The sequence below is a fragment of the Neovison vison genome, chromosome X (genome assembly GCF_020171115.1).
Source record: "Neovison vison isolate M4711 chromosome X, ASM_NN_V1, whole genome shotgun sequence".
Lineage (NCBI taxonomy): Eukaryota > Metazoa > Chordata > Mammalia > Carnivora > Mustelidae > Neogale > Neogale vison.
In genome coordinates, this window is record NC_058105.1 from 6,947,001 (window position 1) to 6,965,845 (window position 18,845).

Sequence of the window (18,845 nt, forward strand, 5' to 3'; positions counted from 1 at the left end):
ATTTTAAAACACCATTAATGTGTTTCCCAGTCAGAGTGATCATAGCTATTCTACCTTGTAACAAGATAGAAGTGCAGCTAAAAATAACCTGAAGTTTATTTGATTAAAGTCTGCCCTCCATATCAGGAAAACCATTCTGTTATTTCTACTTAATCGTGGAGGAGAAAAACAAGCAAGTAGTATACAAAACTTCAAGCGATAGAATATCTGGATTGTTTGAAATGTCTGAAGGGCCTCTGCATACCCATGTGTGCCAACTTGGGTGGGGAAGGAGCAGGGAGAGTAGCTGGTTTGGGTAGGGGCTACATATATGTTTCCATAGTATTCCTGCATTTAGGTATCTGTTTGCACATGTGTGTTCGTGAAGTGCCTGGGATAGCACGTGGACTATTTTTTATCAAGTATGTATTTTTTGTGTACATGTATATTTTTCTGAATGTATTTGTGGATGCTGGTGTATAAGTGAGAGTAAATGAGAGTGTATGAATATAAATGTGTGTTCATAGAGTAGCTTTAGTCACTTTCTTACAAAAATCCTAATTCATCATTAGTTCCCAGAAAAACAAAGAGAGAGCTGCATATCCCTGGTGAATCTGGTTATCTCCAGTGGCCTATAAGCTCTCTGAATATAGGGAATCCTAGAGACCCTTAATGCAATGTTGAATGACCAACTGAACAATAGTTTTAACACATGCATGGATCTAAAGCTGTGGGCGTTAGTAAACATGTTGAGAGGGCATAATCTAGAAATACAGGCTTTCCTGATGTCCTTGTGAGATACCTGTCTCCTCCACCCCTCATACATCAAACTTGCCCCTTACTGAGCTCTCCCTATGTGTCAAGTATTCTATTAAATGCCAGGGAAGCCATGAAGACTTTGTACTTGCCCTTAAGGGATATACAAGGAGTCTGTTATATTTTTGTATCCTCTTTTCTCCACACTTGAAAAGCAAAGTTCAGGTCCAGCCTCACAACCACCCATGATTCCCTCTGCTGAAAACTAACCTACTTCTCCAAATAAGTCATGGACCTTGCCTGATTGAAAGAAGAGCCATGTAAAATCAACATACCTAAACCAACTCTTAGCCTCAAGTCTTTTCCCACTTGGAGTCCATCTTGTACAGACTGCTAGGTAATTCTAAATCATTCTAAAACAATACTTGTATATTTTTACTTCCCTATTAATATCCACTCAATAATTCTATATTACCCACAGGCAAATTCTATCACATCCTTATACAACTGTTTATATTTACCAACAGGTCTAAAGAAGTCTTGTCCCTTGCTAAGTAGTAGTCCCACTGAAGATACAACAGAAAAAAATCCAAGTAGTGATCATGGACATTTCATATTTTTTGGATATTTCTTTTTGATTTTAAGATTCTTATTTTCCATACAAAGTCACTCATTCAATAAATATTCTTTGAGCATCTATTAACTGCCAGGCATATTGAGCATATAATAGCTTATTTCCCTTTATGAAAATTATTCTATCAGATATCTGATACATAGTAGGTATTAACTGGGTGGTCCTTTAGGATGGGGTCTCCTGTCTCAACACTACTACATTCTTTGCTTTGGCAGCAAGGCATAATGGAAGGAGAAGGGAAGTCACTGAAGATGACTCTTGAGTCTCCCTTTACTACCTCTGCTATATCCTGCCCTATTCCTTGACTTTCCTCTGAAGTTTTCCCTGCTCACATCTGTAGAAGAAACAGTTTCCAAAAGTGGTTTTGACTCTTTCTCCAAATATTTTGCATCACCATTGCCAGTCCATTACCCCCACTGAATAGGGCCTTTTTGCAAGGAACAGATTTCTTGGATGATACTGCAGGCTGCTGACACTCTGAGAGTGTTTACCGCAATGCTCTCCTCATGTAACCTATCTCTGTTAATATGTGTGGAGTGCTGACAAAATATGAAGAGAGAAGTCAGGGAAAATTTGAGCATAGGGATACAAGTTTAATTTTGAAAGATGTGTTGTGGAAAGAAGGGAAGGGTAGTCCTCATGAGGGCATATGCTTTATATGTGACTACATGGGGAGAGCAAAGGAAAAGACAAATTTGGCCAAATGTAGGATGGCGAAGGTAAGGAATTCGTATGAGACAAGGTTTCTCCCTAGAAGGTAGTAACAAACTCCAATTTATTTTCTTTGATCTGTTGCATCTTGTTTCACTTTTACCTTTGCAGGAACTATAACTTACCATATCAGTGTCTGACACAGGGCCAAAACTGGTCACATAGATGTCAGTCTTCACTTCAGTCACTGCATCTAGGCCAAAGAAAGTAGAAAAGCAGAGTGTCATGAAAGCCAATTCCCTTAACTCAAAGAAAGTCCAGTGCAGTACTCCAAATGACAGCTAACTTGCTACATCTGAAAAAGTATACCTGACAGAGTGATAGGAAAACCTCTCAAAAACTTTTCACCTATGCTATTTGTTCAGACAACTTGCTAAGTACAGGTACAAAGTTTATCCCTTTAGGTATCATTGAGAATAACAACAGAATCCCCAAACTCTAAAGATTAAGAGCCCTGAGAGATCTCTGATATTCATATGTGCTGGAATTTCACACCAGGATTACCCTTACCTGTGGTAGGTTCTAATATCCAACTTTAATACTTCCAGAAACACGGAATGTTTGCCCTCCCATTCCCCTGCCCACTTAACATAGGGAGAGGCCATGTGACTATTTTTGGTTGTGGAATGAAGTTATATGTGTCCCTTTCTAGCTGGAACAATTAATGTCCAATGTAAGACCCTTCCTGCCATGGTCATCATAGAAACATGTCATTATAGAGCTATCATAAGATTGAAACATCCTGGAATGAAGGACATGAAGGACAACTGCCCTGAAAGTTGCCTGTTTCCACAACAGACTTTGCATGAATGAGAAATACATTTTCATTGGGTTAAGTGACCGAGAGTTGAAGTTGACTGATATCACTTGACACATTCTCTTTGCATTTATTTTTCCTTATTGTATTATCCCCATCTTACACAAAAGGTCCTCTATAGCAGTGACCCTGTTTTGTTATCTCTATATTCTCAGTACATTAAAAAGGAGCCTGTTACTCAGATGATACTCACTGAATATTTTTTGTATGGATGGACGAATCTCATCACATATTTGCCAAGTTGGAAACTGATACCCAGAGAGGTAAAGTTATTTCATTGCTAAGTTTTTCTCTTTTCCTGTTTCAGTCAACACTATTTATCCCAGTGTAGATCAGACTAACCCACACACTCCACCATTCCTCAAATAGAACACAAGAAACCCTACCAGCCTAGCAAATACTTCATCTACTTCATCATTATATTAAATTCAAATAAATCCCATTTCCGTCCAGAATACCAAGCCCCAGAAGAGTACACCAGTAGCGCAGCCAATATCAATAAGGCCACATAAGTTTTGATTTATACTTGGGGCACCTGGGTGGATCAGTGGGTTAAAGCCTCTGCCTTTGGCTCAGGTCATGATCCCTGGGTCCTGGGATTGAGCCCCATGTCGGGCTCTCTGCTCTGCAGGGAGCCTGCTTCCCTTCCTCTCTCTCTGCCTGCCCCTCTGCCTGCTTGTGATCTCTGTGTGTCAAATAAATAAATAAAATCTCTTAAAAAAAGTTTTGATTTATACTTATATACATCTATATATCTACATTTTCATAGTAATAATAATAATCAGCAATATAGTCAATTCATCAAAACACACTTTACTTGCAGACTTAATCAGCAAATAACATGTCTTTGAAACTAGAGATATGTTTCATTTATTTTTAAAGATTTATTTACCTATTTTTGAATAAGAGAGAAAGATTACACATGAGAAGTGGATGGGACAAAAGGAGAGGGAGAGAGAATCCCAAGCAAACTATACATGAATGTGGAGTCCCATGCAGAGCCCAATGCAGAACCTGCCCTTGTAGGGCTCCCTTTCGCCAGGCTTGATCCTCTGGGGCTCAGTCTTGCAGAGCTCAGTCTCACAACCCTGAGATAACATCCTGAGTCAAAACCAAGAATCGGTTGCTTGACAGACTATGTCACCCTGGAGCCCTTAGAGCTGTGTTCTAAGTAGTTTTGTTTTTTATCTGGAGTATAGGCTTCTTTCAGAGCAATTTCTATACTTGAAGGAGAAGAGATAACATTTCAGGACCCAGAACATACCTCCTGAAGACTTGTCCCTTCAGATACACTGCCAGGTTTACTGGCTAGAGAAGTATTGTCCTACCCTCAAGTACATAAAACAAATTTAAGTAAGTAATGGAAGAGACCATAATTACACTTGAATCCAGTATTCTAGGCAGGGTGTAAGTACAGAACAACTTTCTAAACCAATATAATTGTAAAATTGTAAGATAGTTAAACAGACTAAAAACAGATTGCCCAGACCACAGAAAAAGAAGGAGAAAGATACTGGTGGTAAAGTTAAATTATAGGAGATGACCCAGGGGAGAGTGGAGTCACTATAGGTAGAAAGGAAAATGGCTATAACAAAGAGTATTGGGCTAAGACGGCAAGGCTTGGATTCTGGATTTCTGTCCCTGACAATGATGGTATAGGACCATACAAATTCTGAATATTTTCTTTGTACTAACGAGGAACTCTGACTGTAAAGTCAAGCAAAAAACATCTGACTAAAGGTGACCGATGGTAGCAAGAAGCAAGCTGCCTGAGGAATGTAGGAGGTTTTACGGAAATTTGGTGCTCTCCCTCTATCTCAACTATTCACTTTCACATAAAATGCACCCCTTGATTGCTAAGAAGAAAACATTGTGGAGAAACTGCTTTCCCAATGAGTTAGGGGTCACCCCAGGCTTCAGAAATTTCCCTGACTTTGCAGCAGAGAAGGAAAGATGGGAAGTTTGGTCCAGTACACTGGTGTAAAGTTAAGGGGAGGGAGAGTAAAAAAGGAGAGAAGAAAGAAAGAGAAGAGGATATAATTAGAAAAGGACTGAAGGAAAAAGCAAACAATGATAAATGGGTAAAGTACAAATAAACAAAAGTCACCCAGAAATCTAAGGACCTGGGTCCCAGAGATAGAAGAGAGTGTCCACTCACCACTCTAGCTTCTCTGTGTGAAAGAATGATTAGAAATTTGCTTTTATTTAACTCAATGAAAAGATCAATGAATTAGAATAGAACTGGTGAGGGCTACAATTCATAGTCTAAGCCCTGTTCACAGTCTTCTCAGAAGAGACAAATGTGAGACATAAATTAATGGATAGATAAGAGGGCCTCACCCCCCCACTGTGTTTAATAATTGTTTTCAGATGTTTCTTGGTGTTTTATTTGATTTGGAGATCCAATTTCCTTCCAATGTTAACCTTTGAAACCAAAGGTGAACAGAATTGTTTTCCTTTTGCAATTTACAGTGATATTGGAAATGCTTGAAAGCTCCTGTCTTTACATGAACACACATGACCTTAGCCCTCAGTTGTACTCCCACTGGTAGGGAACTCATCAACCAGTCCCCATGTCAATTCTGTTTACTTGATCTGAAAGAGTAAAGTGATCACTGTGTTTACATTGATTATGTTGTTCATAACAAACTGTTTTCTAGTTTGACTTCAAAAATATTCCTGTGGCTCCTGGTGGTTCAGCGGGTTAAGCTTCTGCCTTCAGCTCAGGTCATGATCCCAGGGTTCTGAGTGAGGTCATGACCCCATTGGGCTCTCTGCTCAGCAAAGAGCCTGCCCCCTGCCTCACCTGCCTCTCTGCCTACTTGTGATCTCTGTCAAATAAATAAATAAAATCTTAAAAAAAAAAGATGCCCAAGAAATCATTAATTTTCTCCTTTGAGCAGAAACCAGTAGTAGTAGTAGTAGTAGTAGTAGGTTCCTCAACCTACTAGGACAAAATGGACTCTTCTAGCTGTTCCACCTTAGCACACACATAAACATTGGTCTTGTGACACCTGCATGGTAGCTCAGTTGGTTAACCATCCAACTCTTGATTTCAGCTCAGGTCGTGATCTCAGGGTCATGAGGTCAAGCCCCACATCAGGCTCCATGCTCAGTGCAAAGTCTCTGCTCCTCTCCCTGCTCATGCTCTCTCTTTTTCTCTCAAATAAATAAATAAATCTTAAAAAAAAGAAAAGCAACACTGTTCTTAGCACTGCCCTTTGGACTCACACAACATTTGCTTCTCAATCTTTTGAGATTCAAAGATGTTCAGAGATTGAAAGAAGGTGATAGTGGTACCCCTAAATTTGCTCTTCTTTTTCCTTTCCATACTAAATATCCAGACTTCCTTCAACTATGTCTCCTCTTCCTTTGACGTGGTTTTAGACATCCTCACTATCTCTCTCTCTCAGTCACTTTCCTCTGGCTCAAGTCTGATTTTTTTTTTTTTTTTTTACTGATACAGAAATATTTTATGGTGAAAGTTTGTCACAATTCCATTAGAGACAAGCTCATAAGATGAATGTTATGACCAAAAGCCAACTATAACTTCTTTTCTCATTTTAGGACAAAATGGACTCTTCAATTTTTTCTAATGACAACCTTCCTAAGAACAGTGTGGCTTTGAAGACTGGAGACTTGGCTAGAAGAGCTAGAAGAACAAAACCTTAACATTTCTATTTTCTTACTTCCAGATCACGGTTTTTTGGGGGAACCGTGGTTTGGGGGGTTTTGGGGGAACAAGCATTTATTGCTGTACATACTTTTCATCTTGAAGATAGACTGGTCTGGTAGAAATTAGTTCACATGTGACTGTCTTGGTTGGTTGGCCACATGAACTTAGGGAGTGGGCTACAGTGACTTATGAACAGGCTTTCACAGATCTGAGAGCTGGTGTGCTCTCTTCTTATGTTAATAGCCTTTCCATTAGTCTTTGATAACCTTTGGGGACTAAGATACAGTGAGTCCTCAGTAACCCCACCCCCTATAGTATTAATTATAGATAAGCTCTCTAGAGGAGTAACAGGTGATTTAGAGGAGCAGAAATTACAAGAGTCTGTGTTAGCCCTAATCTAGTCTCTGCAATTGACTCATACCCTCTTTTGCAGACTGGGCAAGGCTCTCAGCTTTTGACATTTAATAGGTTAGACGTCTAGCACTGTGTTTATGCTGCACCATCTGTGTCAGGTACCTGGAATGTATTGCAAATACGTATTTTCCTTTTTTTTTAAATTAAGATTCAATTAGCAAAGGTATAGTATAACATTAGTTTTTGATATAATATTCAATGATTCATTAGTAGAACAAATATATATTTAATTGAGGCAAAATTGGTATGTAACATTAGTTTCAGTTGTACAGCATAGTAATTTGATATTTGTATACCCTACAAAGTGATCCCAATATGTCTAGTTACCATCCATCACACTTTTCTTTACCCCCTTCACCCTTTTCTCCCACCCCACAATTCCTTTCCCCTCTGATAACCACCAATCTATTCTTTGTGTCTATGACTATTTTTTGTATTATTTGTTCATTTTTTTCTAGGCTATTTTCTTCCTTTTTTTATTATTATGTTCAATTAGCCAACATGTAGTAGTACATCATTAGTTTTTGATGTTGTGTTCAACAATTGATTAGTTGTGTGTAATACCCAGTGCTCATCACAACACGTGCCCTCCTTTATAGCCATCACCAGGCTACCCCATTCCTCCACCCCTCTCCCTTCTATAACCCTGAGTTTGTTTCCCAGGGTCCAGAGTCTCTCCTGGTTTGTCTGGCTTTGTGATCTCTTCTTATTCAGTTTTCCCTCCCTTCCCCTATGGTCCTCCATGCTATTCCTTATGTTCCCCATATGAGTGAAACCATAGGATAATTATTCATTTGTTTTATTTTGTTTTAGTTCCCACATATAGGTGAAATCATATGGTATTTTTCTCTGTCTGCCTTATTTCACTTAGCATAATACCCTAAAGGCCCATGCATGTAATCACAAATGGCCAAATTTCCTTCTTTCATTTCCTTCTTCCTTTCATTTCCTCATTTCATTTCCTTCTTTCATTAAACATATAATCTTTTTTATCCATTCATCTATCAATGAACACAAGTTGTTTCTATATCTTGTCTATTCTAAATAATACTTCAATGAACACAAGGGTGCATATATCTTTTTGAATTAGTATTTTCATTTTCATCAGATAAATATCCAGAAGTGTAACAGTTGGATTATAAGGTAGATATACTTAATGTTTTGAGGAACATTCAAAATGTTTTACATTGTGGCTGTGCCAATTTACACTTTTACCAACAGTGTAACAGTATACAAGAGTTCCCTTTTCTCTACATCCTAACATTATTATTTTTCTTTTTAATAATAGTGATTCCAACAGGTGTGAGGTGATATCTCATTGTAGTTTTAATTTTTATTTCCCTGATAACTAGAAATGTTGAACATTTTTTCATGTGCCTATTAGCCATCTGTATGTCTTCTTCATAAAGTGTCTATTAAATTTCTCTGCCCATTCTTCAATTGGTTTATAGGTTTCTTTTGCTATTGAGTTGAATTCTTTATGTATCTTGGATATTAACCCCTTATCAAATATATGATTTGTAAATATTTTCTCCCATTCAGTAGACTGCCTTTTCATTTCATTGATGGTTTTCTTTGCTTTGCAGAAGCTTTTTAGTTTGATGTAGTCCCACTACTCTATTTTTGCTTTTATTGCCTTTGCTTTGGCCTCAGATCCAAAAATCCAGTGCCATGACTGACTTCTAGGAGTTTACCATCTGTTTTTTTCTAGGAGTTTTATGGTTTCAGATCTTATATTCAAGTCATTAATCTATTTTGAATTGATTTTTGTGTATGGTGTTAGATAGTGGTCAAATTTTATTCTTTTGCATTTGACTATCCAGCTTTCCCAACATCAGTAATTGAAGAGATTATCTTTTCCCCAGTGTATATTTTTGCTTTGCTAACTGACAATATAGGTATAGATTCATTTCTGAACTCTCTATACTGTTCCATTAATCTACCATTAATCTACATGCCTGTTTTTATGCCAATATAATACTATTTTGGTTATTATAGATTTGTAGTATAGTTGGCTATCTGGGAACATGGTACCTTCAGCTTTATTCTTTCTCAAAATTGCTTTGACTATTTGGGGTCTTCCATGATTCTATACAAATTTTAGGATTTTTTATTTGTTCTAGTTCTGTGAAAAATGTTTTTGCTGTTTTGATACAGATTATATTGAATCTATAGGTTCCTTTGGGTAATATGGACATTTAAAAATATTCGTTCTTCTAATCCATGAGAACAGATTATCTTTCCACTTATTTATGTCATCTTTAATATCTTTCACCAAGTATACAAGTTAATTGGTTAAATTTATTACTAGGTGTCTTATTCTTTTCTATGCAATTGTAAATGACATTGTTTTCTTGATTTTCTCTTTCGGGTGGTTTGTTATTAGTATATGGAAACACAACAGGAGGCAAGTTGGCAGAAGAGTAGAGGACCTCGTTTCATCTGGTTCCTTGAATTTAGCTAGATAACTACTAGATCATTCTGAACATCTATGATTTCAATCTGAGATATAAGAAAAGAATTGATGGAATTCTATAAATGGAAAATTGACCACATTTTGCAATGTAGGAGGTAAGGAGAAGTGAATCTGTGGTGATATTCAAAAGATAAACAGACACTTCTCCAATGAAGACATACAAATGGCTATCAGACACATGAAAATATGTTCATCTTCACTAGCCATCAGGGAGATTCAAATTAAAATCACATTGAGATACCACCATACACCAGTCAGAATGGCCAAAAGTAGCAAGACAGGAAACAATGTGTGTTGGAGAGGATGTGGAGAAAGGGGAACCCTCTTCCACTGTTGGGAATGCAAGTTGGTGCCGCCACTTTGGAGAACAGTGTGGAGATTCCTTAAGAAATTAAAAATAGAGATTCCCTATGACCCTGCAATGGCACTATTGGATATTTACCCCAAAGATACAGATATAGTGAAAAGAAGGGCCATCTGTACCCCAATGTTTATAGCAGCAATGGTCACGGTTGCCAAACTGTGGAAAGAACCAAGATGCCCTTCAACGGATGAATTGATAAGGAAGATGTGGTCCATATACACTATGGAGTATTATGCCTCCAACAGAACTGATGAATACCCAACTTTTGTATCAACATGGATGGGACTGGAGGAGATTATGCTGAGTGAAATATGTCAAGCAGAGAGAGTCAATTATCATATGGTTTCACTTATTTGTGGGGCATAACAAATAACACGGAGGACATATGGAGATGGAGAGGAGAAGGGGGTTGAGGGATTGGAAGGGGAGATGAACCATGAGAGACTATGGACTCTGAAAAACAATCTGAGTGTTTTGAAGGGGCGGGGGGTGGGAGGTTATGGGAGCCAGGTGGTGGGTATTATGGAGGGCACGTATTGCATGGAGCACTGGGTGTGGTGCATAAACAATGAATTGTGTTACTTTGAAAAGAAATATTTAAAAAAATGGTGGGGGTGGGAGCCTCTGTAAGCTGGCTACCCAGAAAGTGATACAGCCCTGGAGTGCAAAATCAGAATCCTTAGGAATCTGATCCTGTGAGAGATGCATGCAAAACAGGGCATAATCCTAGGTGGAACAGTGTTGTCTCAGGAGCCCCAGGACACAGAATGAATAGGGATGTCTGAGCCAGCACAGTTCCCAAGCACTGGAGTGGGGAAACCAGTTATGGTCAACAAGCCCCAGAAGGGACTATCAGCTTGGTTCAGCATAAAGAGAACTTCAAGATGACTGGATGACTGCTTTCCAAGCCAAGGCCCTAAAGAGTGACCCTTCATCTTCCCCTGGGAGTATTGGTGTGGATGCATACCACAGGAGTCTGTAGAGTTTGGCACACAATAAAGTGAAGACTGCTTATACCTGAGGGTTTACTGAAGAGAGGGGACCATGATCTTTCAGACCCAGGGTGGGAGATCGGGGCATGGCCATTTTTATTTTCATCCTCTAAAGGGATACAGAAAGTCTAAGGGAACAAAAGCCACATAGAGCAACCAGAAGCACCTTACACTGAGCCCAGACCCCTGGCAAGGGGTGGTGCAACTCCACCCAGGCAAAGACACTGAGAATCAGTACAACAGGCCTCTCCCCTAGAAGATCAACTGGAACAACAGGCAAACACCAAGTTTATGGAGCACACAGGACTGCAAAACTCCAGTGCTAGGGGAAAATAGTATATAGAATTCAAGGTTTATTCTCATTATACCTTTATCTTTCAGTTTAAAAACTTCCATTTCATTTTTCTTTTTTTTTCTTTTTCAACTATTTTCTTATTTTATCAACTCTTTGTCTTTAAGTCTTTTTTAACTTTAATTTTTACATTTGTATTTTATAGATATTCATTTTTTGCTTCCTTTTACATATTCAAATTTATTTTTTTTCTATATATAAGTTTTGCTTTCTTTCCAACCCAGAATTTAGTGTCTCCTAATAAACAGACCAAAATACACCCAGGACCAAGTGGATCACCATGTTTTGTCCACCTGGGAGATTATATTTTCTCTCCCCTTCTTTTGTTCCTGAACTCTTTGGATTTGTTTAGTGTGTATTTCACTTGTGTCATGGTTGAGACTTTATTTTGTTCTCTCATTCTCTCTTCTCTCATCCTCTCTTCTCTGGGCAAAATGACTAGAAGGATGAACTCACAACAAAATGAAGAACCAGAGTTAATAATCTCTGTCACAAATCTAATTGATATGGATATAAAGAAAATGTCAGGGGATGCCTGGATGGTTCAGTTGGTTAAGCGGCTGCCTTCAGCTCAGATCATGATCCCATGGGTCCTGGGATGGAATCCTGAATCTAGCTCCCTTATTGGTGGGGAGTTTGTTTCTCCCTCTCCCTCCACCTGTCACTCTGCCTACTTGCATTTCCTATCTCTCTTTCAAATAAATAAAATCTTGAAAAAAATAATAAAATTAAAAAAAAGAAAATGTCAGATATGGCATTCAGGATAACAATTACAAAGTTACTAACTGGGCTTGGGAAAAAAAGCATAAAAGACACTAGAGAATCTCTCAGTGCAGAAATAAAATCTAATCAGGCTGAACGTAAAAATGTTTTAACTAAGATGCAGTCTAAATTGGAAACTAACAGCTAGGATAAATGAGACAGAAGAGAGTCCTGTCATAGAAGACATTGACGGAAATGAAGGAAGCTGAGGAAAAGAGAGAAAAACTACTAATGAACCATGAGGGAAGGCTTTGAGAAATCAGTGATACCATAAAACAAAACAATATTAGAATTATTGTGGTCCTAGAGGAAGAAGAAAAAGAGAGAGAGAATGGGACATAAAGTATATCTGAACAAATCACAGTTGAGAACTTCTCTAATATGAGAAAGGGAACAGACATTCAAGTCCAGGAAGTAGAGAGAACCCTCTTCAACATCAATAAAAATAGATCAACACCCTGACATATAATAGTGAAGTTTTCAAACTTCAGAGATAAAGAGAAAATAGTTAAGGAGTTTTTGTCTTGAGCTTTCAGGATTTTCTCTTGAAAGCTCAAGACAAAAACTCCTTAACTAACAAGGGTAGGAATATTAGACTAGCAGCAGACCTATCCACAGAGACCTGACAGGCCAGAAAGGGCTGGCATGATATATTCAGAGCACTAAATGATAAAAAGATGCAGCCAAGAATACTATATCCATCTAGGCTCTCACTGAAAATAGGAAAGATCAAAAGCTTCCAGGACATACAAAAAATAAAAGAATTTGCAAACACCAGCCCTAGAGGAAATATTGAAATGGGTCTTCTAAGCAAAGAGAGAGCCCATAAGTAACATAGACCAGAAAGGAACAGAGACAATCTATAGATACAGAGCCTTTTCAGGGAATAAAATGAAACTAAATTCATATCTTTCAATAGTTACTCTGAATGTAAATGGGCTAAATACTCTAATCAAAAGACAGAGTATCAGATTGGTTAAAAAAATAGGATCCATCCATATGCTGTCTACAAGAGACCCAATTTAAATAAAAAGACACCTCCAGGTTGAATGGGAGTGGGTGGGGAAATAATTATCATGCTAATGGACCCCAAAAGAAAGGTGGAGTAGCAATCCTCATATCAGGCAAATTAGATTTTAAACAAAAGCCTGCAGTAAGGGATGAAGAGGGATACTATATCATACTTAAATGGTCTATCTAACAAGAGCTAACAATTATAAATACTTATCTTCCTAACGTGGGAGCAGCCAATAATATAAAATAGTTAATAACCCAATTAAAGAAATACATTGATAATAATGTAATAATACTAGAGGACTTTAATACCCCACTCATTGAAATGGACAGATCATCTAAGCAGAAGATCAACAAGGAACCAAGGGCTTTGAATGACACTGGACTACAAGAACTTCACGGATATATACAGAACATTCCAACCTAAAGCAATAGAATACACATCCTACCCAAGTGCACATGAAACATTTTCCAGAATAGGTCACATACTGGGCAACAAATCAAATATTAACTGGTAACAAAAGATTGGGATTTCTCCCTGTATATTTTCAGACTACATTGCTTTGAGATGTGAACTCAATCACAAGAAGAAATTTGGAAGGAACTCAAACACTTGGAGGATAAAGAGCATCCTGCCAACAAATGAATGGGTCAACCAGGAAATTAGAGAAGAATTTTAAAAGTTCATGGAAACAAATGAAAATGAAAACACAACTGTTCAAAACCATTGGGATACAACAAAGGTGGTCCTAAGAAGAACATACAATGCAAAACAAAAAATTAGAAAATTCTCAAATATACAGGCTAACTTTAAACCTAAAGGAGCTGGAGAAAGAACAGTAAATAAAGCCTAAACCAAGTAGGAAAAGAGAAATAATAAAGATCAGAACAGAAATCAATGAAATAGAAACCAAAAGTACAGTAGAACAAATCAATGAAACTAGAAGCTGGTTCTTTGACAGAATTAATAAGATAGATAAACCCCTGGCCAGATTTATCAAAAAGAAAAGAGAAAGGACCCAAATTAATAAGATCATGAATGAAAGTGGAGAGATCATGACCAACACCAAGGAAATGGAAATAATTTTAAGAACAGATTATGACCAACTATATTCCAACAAATTAGGCAATCTAGAAGAAATGGATGCATTCCTGGAAACTTATAAACTACCAAAACTGAAGCAGGAAGAAAAAGAAAAGCTGAACAGACCCATAACCAGCAAGGAAATTGAAGCAATATTCAAAACTCTCTGAAGAAACAAGAGTCAGGGCAAGATGGCTTCCCAGGAGAACTCTACCAAATATTGAAAGAATTAATACTTGTTCTTCTGAAGATGTCTCAAAAAATTAAAAGGAAGGCAAATTTCCAAACTCATTCTATGAAGCCAGCATCACCTTGATCCCAAACCAGACAAAGACCCCACCAAAAAGGAGAATTACAGATCAATATCCCTGATGGACATGGATGCCAAAATTCTTACCAAGATACCAGCCAATAGGATCCAACAGTACAATAAAAGGATGATTTATCATGACATAGTGGGATTTATTCCTGGGCTGGAAGAGTGGTTCAACATTCACAAATCAATCAGTGTTATACACTGCATTAATAAAAGAAAGGACAAGAAACATATGATCCTCTAAATTGATACAGAAAAAACATTTGACAAAATACAGAATGCCTTTTTTTGTGCGTAAATAAGATTTTTTTTTAATTTTTTATTTTTTATAAACATATAATATATTTTTATCCCCAGGGGTACAGGTCTGTGAATCGCCAGGTTTACACACTTCACAGCACTCACCATAGCACATACCCTCCCCAATGTCCATAACCCCACCCCCCTTCTCCCAACTAACCTCCCCCAGCAACCCTCAGTTTGTTTTGTAAGATTAAGAGTCACTTATGGTTTGTCTCCCTCCCTATCCCATCTTGTTTCATTTATTCTTCTCCAACCCTCTTAACCCCCCCATGTTGCATCACCACTTCCTCATATCAGGGAGAGCATATGATAGTTGTCTTTCTCCGCTTGACTTATTTCGATAAGCATAATACCCTCTAGTTCCATCCACGTCATCACAAATGGCAAGATTTCATTTCTTTTGATGGCTGCATAGTATTCCATTGTGTATATTTAGCACTTCTTCTTTATCCATTCATCTGTTGATGGACATCTAGGTTCTTTCCATACTTTGGCTATTGTGGACATTGCTGCTATAAACATTTGGGTGCACATGCCCCTTTGGATCACTATGTTTGTATCCTTAGGGTAAATACCCAGTAGTGCAATTGCTGGGTCATAGGGTAGTTCTATTTTCAACATTGTGATGAATCTCCAAGCTGCTTTCCAGAGTGGTTGCACCAGCTTGCATTCCACCAACAGTGTAGGAGGGTTCCCTTTCTCCGTATCCTCGCCAGCATCTGTCATTTCCTGACTTTGAATTTTAGCCATTCTGACTGGTGTGAGGTGATATCTCATTGTGGTTTTGATTTGTATTTCCCTGATGCTGAGTGATATGGAGCACTTTTTCATGTGTCTGTTGGCCATCTGGATATCTTCTTTGCAAAAATGTCTGTTCATGTCCTCTGCCCATTTCTTGATTGGACTATTTGTCCTTTGGGTGTTGAGTTTGCTAAGTTCTTTACAGATTGTGGACACTAGTCCTTTATCTGATATGTCGTTTGCAAATATCTTCTCCAATTCTGTCAGTTGTCTTTTGGTTTTGTTAACTGTTTCCTTTGCTGTGCAAAAGCTTTTGATCTTGATAAAATCCCAATAGTTCATTTTTGCCCTTGCTTCCCTTGCCTTTGGCGATGTTCCTAGGAAGATGTTGTGGCAGCTGAGGTCGAAGAGGTTGCTGCCTGTGTTCTCCTCAAGGATTTTGATGGACTCCGTTCTCACATTGAGGTCCTTCATCCATTTTGAGTCTATTTTCATGTGTGGTGTAAGGAAATGGTCCAGTTTCATTTTTCTGCATGTGACTGTCAAATTTTCCCACCATTTATTGAAGAGGCTGTCTTTTTTCCAATGGACATTCTTTCCTGCTTTGTCAAAGATTAGTTGACCATAGAGTTGAAGGTCTATTTCTGGGCTTTCTATTCTATTCCATTGATCTATGTGTCTGTTTTTGTGCCAGTACCATGCTGTCTTGATGATGATAGCTTTGTAATAGAGCTTGAAGTCCAGAATTGTGATGCCACCAACATTGGCTTTCTTTTTCAATATTCCTTTGGCTATTCAAGGTCTTTTCTGGTTCCATATAAATTTTAGGATTATTTGTTCAATTTCTTTGAAAAAGATGGATAGTACTTTGATAGGAATTGCATTAAATGTGTAGATTGCTTTAGGCAGCATAGACATTTTCACAATATTTATTCTTCCAATCCAGGAGCATGGAAAATTTTTCAATTTCTTTTTGTCTTCCTCAATTTCTTTCATGACTACTTTATAGTTTTCTGAATATAGATTCCTTGTCTCTTTGGTTAGGTTTATTCCTAGGTATCTTAGGTTTTGGGTGCAATGATAAATGGGAATGACTCCTTAATTTCTCTTTATTCTGTCTTGTTGTTGGTGTAGTGAAATGCAACTGATTTCTGTGCATTGATTTTATATCCTGACACTTTACTGAATTCCTGTACAAGTTCTAGCAGTTTTGGAATGGAGTCTTTTGGGTTCTCCACATATAGTATCATATTATCTGCAAAGAGTGATAGTTTGACTTCTTCTTTGCGGATTTGGATGCCTTTAATTTCCTTTTGTTGTCTGATTGCTGAGGCTAGGACTTCTAGTACCATGTTGAATAGCAGTGGTGATAATGGTCATCCCTGCTGTGTTCTTGACCTTAGTGGAAAAGCTTTCAGTTTTTCTCCATTGAGAATGATATTTGCGGTGTGTTTTTCATAGATGGCTTTGATAATATTGAGGTATGTGCCCTCTATCCCTACACTTTGAAGAGTTTTGATCAGGAAGGGATGCTGTACTTTGTCAAATGCTTTTTCAGCATCTATTGAGAGTATCATATGGTTCTTGTTCTTTCTTTTATTGATGTGTTGTATCACATTGATTGATTTGCGGATGTTGAACCAACCTTGCAGCCCTGGAATAAATCCCACTTGGTCGTGGTGAATAATCCTTTTAATGTACTATTGGATCCTATTAGCTAGCATTTTGGTAAGAATTTTCTCATCTGTGTTCATCAAGGATATTGGTCTGTAGTTCTCTTTTTTTTTAAGATTTTATTTATTTATTTGTCAGAGAGAGAGAGAGAGAGGGAGAGAGAGTGAGCACAGGCAGACAGAATGGCAGGCAGAGGCAGAGGGAGAAGCAGGCTTCCTGCTGAGCAAGAAGCCCGATGCGGGACTCGATCCCAGGACGCTGGGATCATGACCTGAGCTGAAGGCAGTTGCTTAACAACTGAGCCACCCAGGCATCCCGTAGTTCTCTTTTTTGATAGGATCCTTGTCTGGTTTTGGGATCAAGGTGATGCTGGCCTCATAAAATGAGTTTGGAAGTTTTTCTTCAATTTCTATTTTTTGAAACAGTTTCAGGAGAATAAGAATTAATTCTTCTTTAAATGTCTGGTAGGATTCCCCTGGGAAGCCATCTGGCCCTGGGCTTTTGTTTATTTGGAGATTTTTTAATGACTGTTTCCATCTCCTTACTGGTTATGGGTCTGTTCAGGCTTTCTATTTCTTCCTGGTTCAGTTGTGGTAGTTTATATGTTTCTAGGAATGCATCCATTTCTTCCAGATTGTCTAATTTGTTGGCATAGAGTTGCTCATAGTATGTTCTTATAATTGTTTGTATTTCTTTGGTGTTAGTTGTGATCTCTCCTCTTTCATTCATGATTTTATTAATTTGGGTCCTTTCTCTTTTGTTTTTGATAAGTCTGGCCAGGGGTTTATCAATCTTATTAATTTTTTCAAAGAAACAACTCCTAATTTCATTGATTTGTTCTATTGGTTTTTTTTGTTTCTATTTCATTGATTTCTGCTCTGATCTTTATGATTTCTCTTCTCCTGCTGGGTTTAGGGTTTCTTTCTTGTTCTTTTTCTAGCTCCTTTAGGTGTAGGGTTAGGTTGTGTACTTGAGACCTTTCTTGTTTCTTGAGGAAGGCTTGTACCACTATATATTTTCCTCTCAGGACTGCCTTTGTTGTGTCCCACAGATTTTGAACCGTTGTGTTTTCATTATCATTTGTTTCCATGAATTTTTCAATTCTTCTTTAATTTCCTTGTTGACCCATTCATTCTTTAGAAGGATGCTGTTTAGTCCCCATGTATTTGGGTTCTTTCCAAATTTCCTCTTGTGGTTGAGTTCTAGCTTCAGAGCATTGTGGTCTGAAAATATGCAGGGAATGATCCCAATCTTTTGATATCGGATGAGACCTGATTTAGGACTGAGGATGTAATCTATTCTGGAGAATGTTCCATGTGCACCAGAGAAGAATGTGCATTCTGTTGCTTTGGGATGAAATGTTCTGAAGACATCTGTGATGTCCATCTGGTCCAGTGTGTCATTTAAGGCCTTTATTTCTCTGTTGATCTTTTGCTTGGATGATCTGTCCATTTCAGTGAGGGAGTGTTAAAGTCCCCTACTATTATTGTATTATTGTTGATGTGTTTCTTCGATTTTGGTATTAATTGGTTTATATAGTTGGCTGCTCCCACATTGGGGGAATAGATATTTAAAATTGTTAGATCTTCTTGTTGGACAGATCCTTTGAGTATGATATAGTGTTCTTCCTCATCTCTTATTATAGTCTTTGGCTTAATGTCTAATCGATCTGATCTAAGGATTGCCAGCCACTCCTGCTTTCTTCTGATGTCCATTAGCATGGTAAATTCTTTTCCACCCCCTCACTTTAAATCTGGAGGTGTCTTCAGGTTTAAAATGA

At 37.9% G+C, this 18,845-nt stretch overlaps 1 protein-coding gene across 3 annotated transcripts in view; it reads right to left on the bottom strand.

Moving 5' to 3' along the window:
- Positions 1-18,845, bottom strand: part of GABRA3 (gamma-aminobutyric acid type A receptor subunit alpha3) — a 408,152-nt gene that overhangs the window by 140,700 nt on the left and 248,607 nt on the right. For all 3 annotated transcript variants that reach the window (XM_044235314.1, XM_044235313.1, XM_044235315.1), the window contains exon 4: positions 2,206-2,273. In XM_044235314.1, the coding sequence (XP_044091249.1) occupies positions 2,206-2,273 (68 nt within the window). The remainder of the gene's footprint in view (positions 1-2,205; positions 2,274-18,845) is intronic.